Consider the following 16,510-nt stretch of genomic DNA (forward strand, 5'->3'; position numbering starts at 1 on the left):
TAGGGGAGTAGAAAAGAGGTTCTGTGGACAAGAACAAGTTTCCAGGATGGTTTAATCAAGACATATAAACAAGCTGGATGAACTCCAGGATGGTTTGTTGCCTCTTGGTGCCAGGGTCAAGAACGTCTCAGATGGAGTCAACTATATTAAGTGGGAGAGTGAGCAGCCAGAAGTCATGGTCCACACTGGTACTACTGACATAGATAGGGGGTGATGAGATCCTGTAAAATGAGTTCAGGGAGTTAGGAGCTAAGTTAAAGGACAGGAACTCCAGGGTTGTGATCTCAGGATTGCTACCCGTGCCACGCGGCAGTGAGGCCTGAAACAGGAAGATTAAGGAGATGGTGCAGCTGGGAAGGCTCCAGGTTTTTGGATCATTGGGCTCTCTTCCGGAGAAGGTGGGACCTATATGGGAGGGGTGGGTTGCTAGTGTAACACAGGTGCTAAGCTAGAGTTGCAAGAGGATGGGAACCAGAGTGCCAGGACAGATAGTGAAATGGTTGTGAAGAAGATGTTATTAAGCCTACATACAAAGTCAGGAATGAAAAGGAAGAGCATGATGGGACTAATGTTCTGAGCTGCATATATTTCAATGCATGAGGTATTGTAGGAAGGGTGGGTCAGCATGTAGAATTATGACATTGTAGCTGTTACTGAGACTTGATAGGAGGGGCAGGACCGGCAACTCAATATTCCAGGGTTCTACTTTAGACATGACAAAGCAGGAGGGATTAAAAGAGAAGGGGTGACGTTAGTTATACAAGAAAATCTGCAGATGCTGGAAATCCAAGCAACACGCACAAAATGCTGGAGGAACTCAGCAGGCCAGATAACATCAATGGAAAAGTCTACAGTCGACATTTTGGACCAAGACACTTCATCAAGACTCTGTTCAAGTCCTGATGAAGGGTCTCGGCCCAAAATGTCAAATGTACTCTTTTACATATATGCTGCCTGGGCTGCTGAATTCCTCCAGCATTTGTGTGTGTTGGTTGGATGGCATTATTTGTCAGGGAAAATGTCACGGCAGTGCTCAGTCAGGATGAAGGGTCGTTTTGTGAGGCTTTATGGGGACAACTGAGGAATAAGAAAGGTATGACCACGTTAATGCAATTATATTACAGACCACTTAACAGTCCGCACGATTTAGTGGAGCAAATTTGTAGGGAGATCGCAGACTGGCAAGCAACATAAGATTGTCATAGGTGATTTTAACTTTCTACATATTGACTGGGAGTCCCATACTGTAAAGAGGCTGGATGGGAAAAGGTTTGTCAAATGTGTTTAGGAAAGTTTCCTCAGTCAATGTATAGAGGTCCCAGCTAGATACAGCTATTAGGGAATGAGACAACAGGTGACAAAGGTTTGAATAGGGGAACACTTTGTACCTAATGATCAGAATGGCTCCTCACACGGCTGTAGACCACCTGGACAGCACAAACACCTATGTCAGGATGCTGTTCAACTATAGCTCAGCTGTTGACTACAGATCATTCCCACAATCCTGACTGAGAAGTTGCAGAACCTGGACCTCTGTACCTCCCTCTGCAATTGGATCCTCAATTTCCAAACCAGAGGACCACAATCTGTGTGTCTTGGTGATAACATATCCTCATTGCTGATGATCGACAATGGTGCACCTCGGGTGTGTGCTTCGCCCACTGCTCCACTCTCTGTATACTCATGACTGTGTGGCTCAAATATCATCTATAAATTTGCTGATGATACAACTATTGTTGGTAGAATATCAGATGGTGACGAGAGGGCGTACAGGAGCGAGATATGCTAACTAGTGGAGTGGTGTTGCAGCAACAACCTGGCACTCAACGTCAGTAAGACGAAAGAGCTGATTGTGGACTTCAGGAAGGGTAAGACGAAGGAACACATACCAATCCTCATAGAGAAATCAGAAATGGAGAGAGTGAGCAGTTTCAAGTTCCTGGGTGTCAAGATCTCTGAGGATCTAACCTGGTCCCAACATATCAATGCAGTTATAAAGAAGACAAGACAATGACTGTGCTTCATTAGGAGTTTGAAGAGATTTGGTATGTAACAAATACGCTCGAAAACTTATATACATGTACTGTAGAGAGCATTCTGACAGGCTGCGTCATTGTCTGCTACGGTGGGGGGTGGGGGATGGCTACTGCACAGGACTGAAAGAAAGCTGCAGAGGGTTGTAAATTTAGTCGGCTCCATCTTGGGTACTAGCCTGCAAAGTACCCGGGACATCTTTAGCAAGCGGTGTCTCAAAACAAAATTATTAAAAATCGCTGCATTTTGAATCAGTGTCCGTTGGCCTAAATGGATGACATAACACAAGCACACACAACTGGCGCTATTTAGTAACTTCACTCTAAGCATGTAGTGTCTAACAAGTGCATGTGACTGACACTTGTTAGAAACTATTCTGCAACAGAACCTTGCCCCTATTAAGCAGCATAGTGTCCCAAATAAATGAAAAGAATCCCAGCTCTTTTTAAAAATTTGTTTTGGTTCTTAAGATTTGTCTAAAAACGATTGTCCCAATTAATCAATGGTCCAATTAAGCGGAATCTGCTTTATTGTCATTTTATCTTTAAATTTTTGCATTGGATTTCTCTTGTCGTGGCTTACCAACTTGGATACTGTGTTCGTCATGCCTTCCAATTTGGGCATTATATTTTGCAAACAGATGGTTTTAAAACCATGTTTTAACCATGTCCTCATCTGCATGATTACCTCATAAAATGTTCGGTCATTGCTGGCTTTCTCTTATTGCTCCATACCTAATCTTGATTTTCTCCAGTAATCTTATTTTTAAATAATGTTTCCATAAGCACTAGGTTTATCCAGCTCTTTGAATTCAGTTGAAACATTTATCATATTTTTGAAAATCATTGTGTAATTGGGAAATTTGTAGGCAGTATTTCTATAACCACATTTTATGGTAATTTAGGGTACATCCTATCTGGAGTACTTTAAGTACTTTTAAATTCTGCCAGTCTTTCCTGCATTCTCCACTTTACCTTCCATTACCATAGTTTTGGTAAAATTCTCTTGGAAAAACAGTGGTTCAAAGTAATCTGATATCACTGTTTTCTAGTTCTTTGTCGTCTTCACTCTAAGGCTACGTCCACACTACACCGGATAAATCCGTAACCGAAGCTTTTTCTCTTTGTTTTTACCCTCCATCCACACTAAAACGGCGTTTTCATCCCCTGAAAACGGAGATTTTCAGAAACGCTCTCCAGAGTGTGTAATTTTGAAAATGCCGGATTGGCCGGAGCAGTGTGAACGGGGTAACCAGAGAAATCTAAAAACACTGTCATGACGTGCCAGAACAGATGGTGATGGCAGTGTGCCATTTCATTGTTTTCTTGAATGCAACCTAACAATTTCAGAACAGACGGCAACGAGACTGAAGCCAAAAGAGTTAGAAATGTACTCACCAAATTCTTTGACCCATAACTTACTGAATAAATAAGTATACAGTCGGCCCTCATCCACGGATTCCGCATGCGCGGATTCAACCAACCGTGGATCGGGAAAACCTGGAAGCTCTCTCTCCAGCACTCGTTTGAGAATGTACAGACTTTTTTTCTTGTCATTATTCCCTAAACAATACAGTATAACAACTATTTACATAGCATTTACACTGTATTAGGTATTATAAGTAACCTAGAAATAACTTAAAAGTACAGGCAGTCCCCGGGTTATGAATGAGTTCCATTCCTGAGTCCATCTTTAAGTCGGATTTGATGTCGGAACAGGTACATCAGTCAGTCAAACGTTTTCCTTAGTATATAGTACATATTTTACCTTTCTATCCATATAAAACACTTAAGAAACATACGTATTTCAATAATTAAACCACTGCATTGCTTAGTAATAATTGTAGCTTTCATCGGGGCAGGGCCTTTAACATTCTCCATTAAAATGGTTGGGATCGTTGACCGACTGTAGCCTAACGCTTTTCCATTGACCGATGGCGTTCCATCTCTTTCCAATCGCTTTATTACTTCCACCTTATTTTCAATCATGATCGTGATTATTTTCGTGAACAGAAACACTGCGTATTCAGAGCCGCGATGCCAGGTCCTAATGTTCACCGCACTGAACATGTTAAATAAAGTCTGGGGTTCCGCTGGGTCCTAAAGACCACCGCACTGAGACAGGTTAAATAAGGGACTTGAGCATCCGTGTTTTCTGGTATCCGTGGGGGGGGGTCCCGGAACCAATCCCTCATGGATAAGAAGAGCCGGCTGTACTCACTTTGCCGTTTTCTGTCCTTGCTCATATGAAGGTAGTTTACCTATTTATGCAAGTACTTCTCTGACAGTAGATGTGTAACAGCCTAATGTAACATTGTATGGAAATACAAGATAGTACTGATGCAGACATGTCTTATACATTTAACAAGGTGCTTTATTAATGCAACAGAGTTTGTCAGTTTTTCAATGTTCATCGTCAGCCAGGTTATACTGTCCGTGAACTGTCTGTCGGTTGCCTCCATACGCTCCAGTATTTGTGTTTATTTTACTTTTAAGTCCTCCTGCACGAGAGCCAACAGCTGTCCATTGTTTTAAGTTTTTCTAGTCTGTAACTGAACAAACGTGCACCAAGTCTTTCACGGTGAGATTGGACACCAAACATGTCGCTTGTTTTCGGTAGATGTGTCCTGCACATGCGCAGTAGGAGGAGATTTGCCAAAATATCTGTTTTAACATGGACAGAGGTATTTTTTTAAACGCCTAGTGTGGACGCCTATCGTTTTTACATGAAACCGGCGTTTTCAAAATTATCCGGTCTAGCGTGGACGTAGCCTAAGTTTCTGGACTATTAATCAAGGGCCGGAATTAATGGCCCATTATTCAGAGGTGTGTTTACAGATCTTGCCATTGCAGATGTAAATTTTAAATTGGGTTAATTGAGTGATCTGCTTTTATATTAAAATTTAATCTTAATAATGGTTACCTTGAAATGCTCTGATTTTCACAAAACCCTTCTGGTTCATTTATGTCCTTGAGGGCAAATTATATATTCTAACCACCTAGAGCAATGTGATTGATAGATGCCCTTTGAAATTGCTGAGCAATATCACCACCTTTCTTAAGCAGTTAGTAATCCAGAAGAAAAGGATGCATAGAGTTGGAGGTGATGTATTAGCATGGATAGTGAATTGGTTAACTAATAGAAAACAGAGAGTTGGGATACATGGGTGTTACTCTAGTTGGTAATTAGTGGTGAGTGATGTGCCTCAGAAGTCAGTGCTGGGCCCCCAACTGTTCACAATATACATTAACGATCTGGAAGGTGGGACCGAGTGTAATGTATCTAAGTTTGCTGGTGATACTAAATTGAGTGGAAAAGCAAATTGTGTAGAAGATACAGAGAGTCCATAGAGAGATATAGATAGGTTTAGTGAGCAGGCAAGGGTCTGGCAGATGGAGTACAATGTTGATAAGTGTGAGGTCATCCACTTAGGAAGGAAAAATGAAAGAGCAGATTATTATTTAAATGGTAAAAGATTGCAGCATGCTGCTGTGCAGAGGAACTTGGGAGTGCTTGTACATGATTCACAAAAGGTTGGTTTGCGGGTGCAGTAGGCTGTCAAGAAGGCAAATGGAATGTTGGCCTTCCAGAGGGATTGAATTTAAGAGCAGGGAGGTTATGTTACAACTGTACAGGATACTGGTGAGGCTGCACCTGGAGTATTGCATGCAGTTCTGGTCTTACTTGAGGAAGGATGCACTGGCTTTGGAGGCAGTGCAGAGGAGATTCACCAGGTTGATTCCAGAGATGAGAGATTGAGTTGCCTGGGACTGTACTTGCTGGAATTCAGAAGAATAAGAGGAGATCTTATAGAAACATAAATAAAATTATGAAGGGGATAGGTAAGATAGAGGCAGGAAAATTGTTTCCTCTGGTACGTGAGACTAGAACTAGGGGACATTGCCTCAAGATTCGGGGGAGTAGATTTAGGACATGGATGAGGAGGAACTGCTTTTCCCAGAGAGTGGTGAATCTGTAGAATTCTCTGCCCAATGAAGCAGTGGAGATTACTTTAGTAAATATATTGAAGACAGGGTTGGATAGATTTTTGCATACTAGGGGAATTGAGGGCTATGGGGAAAAGGCAGGTAGGTGGAGATGAGTCCATGGCCAGATTAGCCCTTATCTTACTAAATGGCAGAGCAGGCAGAACGGGCAGGTGGTCTACTCCTGCTCATATATCTTATGTAATGGACAATAATTGCTGAGAAAAAAAGTGAATTTAAAAATCACTCAGCAATTCCTTTGTCCTTTAGGGACCTCTGGTTTCAGGTGCATTGTTTTTACAGTTCCATTAGCCCCAGATTATATTTATTGAAAAGGCTTTTCTCACTGTACTTCATAAAGTGAGCCCTGACTCTTCACACAATCAGAGCCCCTTCAACAATGACCACATTTAATACCATTCTTGCACTTCAGTTTCATTATCTCTCGTAAATGTTTGAAACATACAAAGTATACCTGGCAGCTCCATACTGCTTCACAGATCCAAAACCAGATAGATTGTGAATCAGAATCACGTTTAATATCACTAACATATGTCAGGGAGAAAAAAGGTGTCTCCATTTTCACACCGAGTGGGGAGACATAACAAACAACCCGCTGGTTTACAATGTTAAAAGTCTGCCACGTCGCTTTTGTTGAGCTCTGTGCCCAAAGGTCACGATCACAAGTCTCTGGGCACACAGCCACAGATGTTCCGACTTCCCCAACGACACATGGGTCTCCTGTCATGACACCGACACTCAATCTGCCCATCTCCAGAGCCCCGAGATCCTAGGCTTCCAAAGCCGAGCCCTTGGCGTGCTGAACAACGGCCGGTTATGAAACCCTGAGAGCAGGTCCCATACCCACAAAGAACCGTATTCAGCGTGTACTCCAGGTCAGGGTCTTCAAAAGAACCCTGAAAGGGAAAAATAAAGATATTATTATAAAGAAATTAAGGCAACATTATTTTGGTGGTGGAAAAAGCAAGAAACTAGTAGTGCAGATTATGAACTGTATCAGCACAAAGGATGTAAACTCCTTTTCACTGGGTACTTAACAACTACAAAGACTCACTTCTGGATCTTTCAATCCAGGATATAAAAGTAGAAGTGCATCTTAGTACTAAAAACCAAAATAACAGAAATAGATGCAAATAGTTCACTCCTGTAGGCGAGTAGGACAGGCTGAGACTGAATTTTTTTTTAAACTAAACCTCAGGCAAAGAAATTACTGTGTCAAATTAACATGGAATGTTTGAAAATTGATTGTAAATGCAGAAATCGAAAAGGATGAGCAAATTGAGCTCGGGTATTGAGAGCATTAGCAGAAGTGTTGTAAGAATAAATCCTCAACTTGGCGTTTACTACAAAATCACCTTCAAAAAGAAAATAATTGGCAAACCAAAGCAAGCAAGGATCAGTGACAGAAGATTGATATACTATGTAAAAAGGGAGGTGGAACAAACCCCAAAATAAGTAATTCAGTTTGAGCTGCATTGCTAAATTTAAACAAGATTATTAAGGTATGAAATGGTTGTGATAGATGGGAAGCTTCACTAAAAGTCATGAGGGACAATTGTTGACATTCTAGGAATGAATTCAGTGGCTGTAGCAGGAGTAGAACAACCAAATGAATGTAACCAAGCCATGCATGTCAAGATGGGTGGGTCCAGAACACAGGGTCTCTGTAGTAATGTGCTGGTGTTGGGGAAATTCATCTCCAATAGCAACAAGTGCCACACTCAAGTCAAACACTACCAAAATTAAAGTAAAATTTATTATCAGAGTACATATATGGCACCATATACAACCCTGAGATTCTTTTTCCTATGGGTATACCCAGCAAATCTGTAGAACAGTAACTGTTAAACTGTGCAAGTGCAAATATAAATAAATAGCAATAAATAACCAGTATGAAATAACAAGATAAAGAGTCCTTTCAGTGAGGCCACTGTTGTGGGAATACCAGAAATAGAATGAGAGTAGTTGTCCCCTTTTGTTCACAGGCCTGATGGTTGAGGAGCAATAACTGTTCTTAAACCTGCTGGTGGGAGACCTGAGGCACTTGTACCTTCTACATGATGGTAGCAGTGAAAAAAGCATTACCTGGGTGGTGAGGATCTTTGATGATGGGTGCTGTTTTTCTATGACAATGTTTCATGTGGATGTGGTCAATGGTTGGGAGGGTGTTACCCATGGTGCACTGGGCCGAATCCATGATCTTTTGTAGGATTTTCAGCTCAAGGCATTGGTGTTCCCATACCAGGGGTGTAATTCAGCCAGTCAGCACAGTTTCCAACACGCATCAATAGAAATTTGCCATGGTTTTTGATGATATGCCAAACCTTCGTAGACTCGAGGAAGTAGAGACGCTGTTGTGCTTTCTTTGCAATAATATTTATTTGATGGGTCCAGGACAGGTCCTCTGAGATAGTGACACCCAGGAATTTAAAGTTACTGACCTCCACCTCTGATGAGTACTGGCTCATGGACAGTTTCCCTCCCCTGACGTCTGCAATTAGTTCCTTGGTCTTGTTGACATCGAGTAAGAGGTTGTTGTTATTACACCACTCAGCCAAATTTTCAATCTCCCTTCTATATGCTGATTCATTACCACCTTTGATAATAGCCCACAGCAGTGGTGTCATCAGCAAACTCATATATGGTGTTGGAGCTGTACTTAGCCACAGTCATAGGTGTAAAGCGAGTAGAGCAGGGATTACACCCACAGCAATGTGGTGCTCCTGTGCTGTTGGAGATTGCAGAGGAATTATTTTTAATAATCTACTATTACTACTGTTAAAGCCAGATCAGGAATAGTCTATGTGGTTTTGTGCATGGGTGGTCATGTCTGACAAATCTTTTGGAGTTTTTGCAGAGGTAACTAAGAGGGTAGATGAAGGTAGAGCGTGGATTTTGTCTCTATGAACTTTAGTAAGGCCTTTTGACAAGGTCCCTCTTGGCAAGCTGCCCTGGAAGGTTAGATAACAGAGCTAACCATAAGACATTGGACCAGATGGCTTCATCTGCTCCTTCGAGTCTGCTTTACCATTCAATCATGGCTGAGCCTTTCTTTTTCTCCTCCTCAACCTCAGTTCATGGGCTTCTCCCCATAACCTTTGACACCATGTCAAAACAAGAACCTGTCAATCTCTGCCTTAAATACACCCAATGACCTGACCTCCACAGCTGCAGGTGGCAACAAGTTCCACAAATTCACCACCCTTTGGCTAAAGAAATTTCTCTGCATCTCTGTCTTGAAAGGGCGCTCCTCTATCCTGAGGCTGTGTCCTCTTGTCCCAGACTCTCCCACCGTGGGGAAACATCCTTTCCACATCTACTGTGTCTAGGCCTTTCAACATTCGAAAGGTTTCAATGAGATCCTCCCTTGTCCTTCTGAATTCCAGTGACTACGGACCCAGAGCCATCAAGCCTTCTTTGTATGATAACCCTTTCGTTCCTGGAATCATCCTTGTGAACCTCCTCTGAATCCTTTCCCAATTCCAGCATATCTTTTCTCAGATGAGTGGCTCAGAACTGTTCACTACACTCAAGGTGAGGCCTCACCAGTGCCTTATAAAGCCTCAGCATCACATCCTTGGCCTTGTATTCTAGATCTCTTGAAATGAATGCTAACATGGCATATCAGATCAGATTCAGTTTTTGTCATTTAAAAACCACAAATGCAGTGCAGTTAAAAAATGAGACAACGTTCCTCCAGAATAATATCACAAAAGCACATGACAAATTTGCCTTCCTCACCACCAATAAGACCTGCAAGTTAACCTTTAAGGTGTTCTGCACAAGGACTCCCAATCCCCTTTGCTTCTCGGAATTTTGGATTTTCTCCCCATTTAGAAAATAGTCCGCACATTTATTTCTACTACCAAAGTGCATGACCATGGATTTTCCAACGTTGTATTTCATTTGCCACTTTCTTGCCCATTCTCCTAATCTGCCTAAGTACTTCTGCCCCTCCACCAATCTTCGTATCATCTGCAAACTTGGCAACAAAGCCATCTATTCCATCATCTAAATCATTTATGTACAGTATAAACAGAAGTGGTCCCAACACTGACCCCTGTGAAACACCACTGGCAGCCAACCAGAAAAGGATCCTTTTATTCTCACTCACTACCTCCTACCAGCCAATGCTCTAACCATGTTAGTAACTTTCCTGTAATACCATGGGCTCTTAACTTGGTAAGCAGCCTCATGTAGCACCTTGTCAAAGGCCTTCTAAAAGTCCAAATATACATAACATCCACTGCATCCCCTTTATCTTGCTTGTAACAAGGTGGATTCAGAATTGGCTTGATGATATGAATCAGATGATGAGGATTGAAATTTGATTCTCCAACTGGATGCCTGTAACTAGCAGAGAGTGAAGAGATTGGTGTTATTCATTAATTATGTAAATAATTTGGATGTAAATGTGTGTGGTACGATTAGCGAGTTTGCTGATGATACTAAATTAGGGGGTCTTGTTAATAGTGAAGCAGGGTATGATGAATTGCGAAGAAATCTTGATCAGTTAGGGATGGATTGAGGAATGGCATATGGATTTCAAGTGGATGCTGGGGGTTTAGATGTTTCAAAGGGGACCAGGAGGAAGCTAAGAGAGGTGGTAGAATGGCATTGCCAATCAGGGATAATGTTACTGCTACAAAAAGGGAAGATGTCATGGAGGGATTGTCTGTTGAGTCTGTGTGGTTGGGAGTCAGGAAGGGAACAATTGTGAGTTTTCTGTAGATGCCCCATAGCAACAGTGGTACAGGTTTTCCCTGCTATCTGAAGGTAGAGCGTTCTTATGAAACTTTGTAAGCTGAAATGTCGTAAAGTGAAGAAGCAATTACCATTAGTTTATATGGAAAAAATTTTTGAGCATTCCCAGACCCAAAAAAAACTACCAAATCATACCAAATAACACTAACATATAGTAAAAGCAGGAATGATATGATAAATATACAGCCTATATCAAGTAGAAATATTGTATGTACAATGTAGTTTCACTTATCAAAATCGGGAAGACAGCGAGCCAAAATCGATTTGGAGGGAGGAGAAATCGGCACGTACACGCATGCTCATACAACTGTCCGCACAAGGCTTCACGGTCATGGTAGTCTTTCTCAGGGTAAACACACATATAAAGCAGGTGTCTTTTTTCCGTAACAGCGAGCTGTCATAAAGTGAATGTTCGAAAAGTGGGGGCCACCTGTACTGAAGAATAGATTTGGAGGCAGATAGTGGAGAAGTGCAAAAGTAAAAGGGTTGTTGTCATGGGTTACTTCAGCTTCCCTAATATTGATGAGGCAGAATTTGTTAGGTGTGTCTAGGAAGAATTCCTGGCATGATACATAGGCACCCCGACTCAGAGAAGCCAGTGGATCGGGTACTAGGCAATGAATCTGGTCAGGTGACAGATCACTCGGTGGTTGAGCATTTTGAAGATTGATTGCAACTTCCTGATGTTTACCGTTTACTTGGACAGGGAGCAGACTTAAGATTTAGAAAGCAAGGATGGGACAGGGCTCTAGAAAGATACAAGTTAGTCAGGAAGAAGTTTAAGAATGGACTTTGGAGAGCTAGGACATGAAAAAGCATGAAAAAAAGCCTTGGTGAGTAGGATTAAGAAAAACCTAATATGTGAAGAACAGGTGGAAAACTGGAGTGAGGGTAGGACTGATCAGTGATTTTGAAAAAAGAAAATATGCCTGGGGTTGGAGAAGGTAGGAGAGATTCTTAATTAATACTTTGCTTCAGTATTCACCAGTGAGGAACATTGACAAATGTGAGGACAGCATAAAACTGGCTGATGTCCTCGAACATGTCAGTGTTGAGAAAGAAAATGTACTAGAGCTTTTGAAAAAAATTGGGATAGATAAGATTCAGGGCTGGACAGTCTATACTACAGTAGCGGGGGGATGAGATTGCTGTGCTTTTGGTGGTGATCTTTGCATCCCCACTGGCCATTGCAGTAATACCATAAGATTGGAGCTGGCAAATGTTTTTTTTAAATGTATTAGGGATATTCTGGGAATAAAAAAAGCAGTGAGTCTTATGTCAGTGGTGGGCAAAGTAAAGGATGGGATTCCTAAGAGACCGAATTCATGAGCATTTGGAGAAGCATAGTCTTAATAAGGATAGCATGGTTTTGTGAGGGGAAGGTCATGCCTCACAACCCTGATTGAGATTTATGAAGGTAGAGCAGTGGATGTGTATAGGGATTTTAGTGAGATGTTTGACAGGATTCCTCATTCAGAAAGTCAGAAGGCATGGGATCCAGGAAACCTGGTTGTATGGATACAGAATTGGTTTGCCCACAGAAGACAGATGGTGTAGTAGATGGAGGGTATTCTCTCTGGAGGTTGGTGACCAGTGGTGTTCCACGGGTATCTGTTTTGGGAGCCCTGTTCTATGTGATTTTTATAAATGGCTTGGATGAAGAAGTCGTCTTAAGTGGGAAGGGTAGGTTAGTAAGTTTGCATATTACACCAAGGTTAGTGGTGAATGTGGATAGTGTAGCATAGTGGTCACCAACCTTCTAGGCCCAAGATCCCCTACCTTGGCCTTAGTGAAAGGCAAGATCGACCCCAGATCGATTAGTTACACGCATGCGCACTGGGGCAGAAAAGGAAGTAAAACCCGCAGCCCAGAAGTAGAAATGATGTATAAACACAAGGGGTACCTACCCTTTTCTACACCGTGGACCGGTTTAATATTGACAGTATTCTTGCTGACCGGGGGTGGGGGTTGGGTGTTAAACACGACCAGAATACAGCGATACTCGAAGCAGGTTCCTTATGTCCTGTCTATTCCGCAATTTAGTTTTTGCAGCTCTCAGCACTTCGCTTCTGTCCCGCTTGCTCACGTTTTTCCCGCTGAAAAAAAAACTGAACAGGTTTGCCTTTAAGTGCAGGGTGCTTGGACTCAAGGTGCCGAAACAGTTTTGAGGGCTTCATTGCCTCATTAGACTGCCTCCAGGCCTGAAACACAGCCTCCCGCTCGCCTGCTGCCAACCACCTTGGCCAGGTGCAGCTAGTCGTGGGTGGGGTGAGAGGACAGGGTAAGGGCTGGAGGTCCCTGTGCCGGGGCCGCAGCGGTCACAGTCTTGTAAGATCTATCGGCGGACCAAAGTTTGTTTCAGAAGATGGCAGCCCGGTTTGCTCCGCTATTTACGAAACCCTGAGCCCGAATGAGGTCTGCAAATATTTTAGCACCGAGTTCCCCACGAACATTCGGTGTGCTAAACAGGTTTAGAGGTGGTGCCCATCTGTCTGCAATCCAGGCCAGTAGCAGCGGCACTTCCCGCCAGCAGCCCGAGGCCAACCAGTGATCCCCGGTGGGAGGGTGTCACAGTGTTTAGGCGACTGATGACCTCGCGTGCGTTCAAGTTCAACAATAGGCGTGACAGGGAATGAGGAAAAGTGCATCTGAATCATATTGACCACTGAAGTACACTGTAGTGCGGGGGAGCTACAGGCATGCGCACTGGGCAGAAAGAACGGAACTAAAACCCCGCAACCCAGAAACAATCTCTCAACAGTATTTGTGTATTTTTTTTCGGGATCTACTGGGCAAGTCTTAAAGATCGACCAGTCAATCGCGATCGACGGGTTGGTGACCACCAGTGTAGCATGTTGTAGGTTACAAAGGGCTGTGCTGAGAAGTGCAGATGGAGTTCAATCCAGAAAAGTATGAAGTGATACACTTTTGAACGTCTAACGAAGACAGATTATAGGATTAAGGGCAGGATTCTTAACAGTGTGGAGAAACAGAGCAAAGGAGGGTAAGAGGTGGACTTGATAGAAGTGTACAAGATGATAAGAAGCATAGGTAGAATGGACAGCCAGAGACTTTTCTCCCCAGGGCATAAATGGCTAATGTGAATGGGCATACTTTTCAGATGTTGGAGGAAAATATAGCGGGTGAATGACAAAAGTAGTTTGGTGTGTGTCTGTGTAGAATTTACTGCCGGGGTGCTGGTAGAGTTAGATATGTTAAGAATATTTTAAGAGCTCTCAGATAGGCACATGGGTGAAAAAAATAGACGGTTATGTTGGAAGGAAGGTTTAGATTAATATCTCTATCAACAATCTGAATGATAATGTGGTAAATTGGATCAGCAAATTTGCAAATGGCACCAATTTTGGGGATGTGGTGCACAGCAAGGAAGGCTGTCAAAGCTTGTAGCAAGAATCAGACCAGCTGGAAAAAGGGGCTGAAAAATCTCAGATGGAATTTAATCTAGACAAGTGTGAGATGTTTTGGTAGGACAAACCAAGGTAGGGCTTGCACAGTGAACAGTAGGGTATTGAATGTGGTAGAACAATGGGATCTGGGAAAACAGATAGATAATTCCTTGAAAGTGGTGTGACAGGCAGATAAGTAAAGGGAGTCTTTCGACACCTTTGCCTTTGTAAATCAAAGTATTGGGTTCAGAAGTTAATGTTATGTTGAATTTGTATAAAATATTGGTGAGACCTAATTTGGAGTGTTTTATGTAGTTCTGACTATCTACCTACAGTAAAGATATCAATAGGATGAACAAGTACATGGAAAAATTACAGGAATGTTGCCAAGACAAGGACTTTCCCTAAAGCTCATCCTTAAGGTTGAATAGGTTAGGACTTAATTCTCTGAAGCATAGGAGAATGAGGATAGATTTGATAGAACATATGTAAGCAGGAATTTTCCACTGTGTTTGTGAGAGACTAGAACTAAAGGTTAAAGGTGAAATATTTAAGGGGAACATGAGGGGAGAGTTCTTCACTATGGAACGAGCTGCCAGTGGAAGTGGTTAATGCAGGTTTGATTTCAGCATTTAAGAGAAATATGGATAAGTACATGGATGGGAGGAGTGTGGAGGGCTATGCTCCAGGCGCAGGTTAGTGGACCAGGTGGATTAATGGTTCAGTACGGACTAGACAGGCCGTAGGACCTGTTTCAGTGCTGTAGTTCTCTATGACTCAGTGACTAAAATCTGCATTGGTGGAACCAGTGCATTGCTTTGAGATGTAGTTAGTCCAAATGTCAAAAGCTTATAGGATGGCAGGGATTACTTTTGTCTAGTAGACTAAGCTTTGTTCAACATATGAAGTCTTGATCTTCAATCACCTTGATAGGTATGATGGTAGACAGAAGGTAATGGGGGATTTCATCACTGATCTCTGTTTTTGTTGAAGAGTGGCTCCCAAGATTATGGGAGGTTAGTTTTGTGTGAAGTATGTTGCCTACAATCAGAAAGTTGATGTGTTTTCTTTATTAAAGAAAATAATCTTGAACATTGTCTAACCTGTAAATTGTGTACAAGGTTAAAATTCTTGAGATCTCACTGGCATAAAACCAGCATGAAATGAAGCTGTGTGCAGTAATTTTTAGAGTAAAAGGTTTTAAAACTTGTACCAATACATACAAAATCTGCTTCAGAATTTGCAGTGATATATTTTATATAACCAAAAGTAATGTAAGAAATGTATTCTTGAAAACATATTTAAAGCAATATTTTGAACAAAGATTTGATCATGTATATTTGTTTGCACTCTATCCATCAACAGCAAATGATGTAAGTGGATTAAGAGAGTCAGAAGAGAAGCTAAAACAGCAGCAACATGAGTCAGCCCGAAGGGAGAACATTCTGCTTATGCGGCTAGCCACCAAGGAGCATGAAATGCAGGAGTGTACGGTGAGTACTTTCTATTGCATGTGAATCATTTTAAACTTAGGTGCTAGTGTATACCAATAAGGAGTCTCTTGTACTGGATTCCAGTTCTTGAATAAGAATGGAATAGAGCCGACAATGTGCATTGAACAGTACAGGATCAGGCCCTTCGGCCTACAATGTCGTGCTGAACTAATTAAGTGAGTAATCAAATGCTCAGCTATGCCCATCTAATCCCTTCTTGCCTACACAATTTCCGTTTTTCCATTTTCTGCATATTCATACGTCTGTGTAAGAGTCCCTTGAAAACCTCGTCATATTTGCCTCCACTACCACCATGGCAGTACGTTCCAGACACCCTACATTCTCTGTTTTTAAAAAAACACTTGCCCTGCACATACACTTCAAACTTAATCCTCTCTCACATTAAATTTATGTCTCTCCTAATCTCCTAACTGATCTCCCCTCAGCTATTACTGCTGTAAAGAAAAAAACCCAAGTTTGTCCAACCTGTCATTATAGCATATTTCTACTCCTTATAGCACATCAATATGCAAAGGAAATTATAATTTTTTTCTTTTTTAATGCATCTATATCTAAATTTTAAATTTTGATAACCCTTTTAAAAACTCCCCTTTTCTACTGTTTGTTGTGTCTTTACATTTACAATTCCTTGTGGTCCTTGTTCTTTTTTCCACAATATGGAAGTGATGCAAAAATTGCATCAACAGAAGATGCAAATAGACGAATATGTTGCTGTAATGTTTGGACATTGAAGTATTCTATTTCAACAAGTACAGCTCTAATTTATTCACAGTTGCAAAGAAAT

The 16,510-nt window shown here is 41.8% G+C and overlaps 1 protein-coding gene across 3 annotated transcripts in view; it reads left to right on the forward strand.

Moving 5' to 3' along the window:
• The window catches only part of wtap (WT1 associated protein), a 47,736-nt gene that overhangs the window by 12,434 nt on the left and 18,792 nt on the right, over positions 1-16,510 (forward strand). For 2 of the 3 annotated variants that reach the window (XM_073051652.1, XM_073051654.1), the window contains exon 5: positions 15,578-15,705. In XM_073051652.1, coding sequence (XP_072907753.1) covers positions 15,578-15,705 — 128 coding nt within the window. Of the gene's footprint in view, positions 1-1,743; positions 1,869-15,577; positions 15,706-16,510 lie in introns of all 3 variants that reach the window. The other variant, XM_073051655.1, reaches the window with a different exon arrangement.

The sequence above is a fragment of the Hemitrygon akajei genome, chromosome 7 (genome assembly GCF_048418815.1).
Source record: "Hemitrygon akajei chromosome 7, sHemAka1.3, whole genome shotgun sequence".
Lineage (NCBI taxonomy): Eukaryota > Metazoa > Chordata > Chondrichthyes > Myliobatiformes > Dasyatidae > Hemitrygon > Hemitrygon akajei.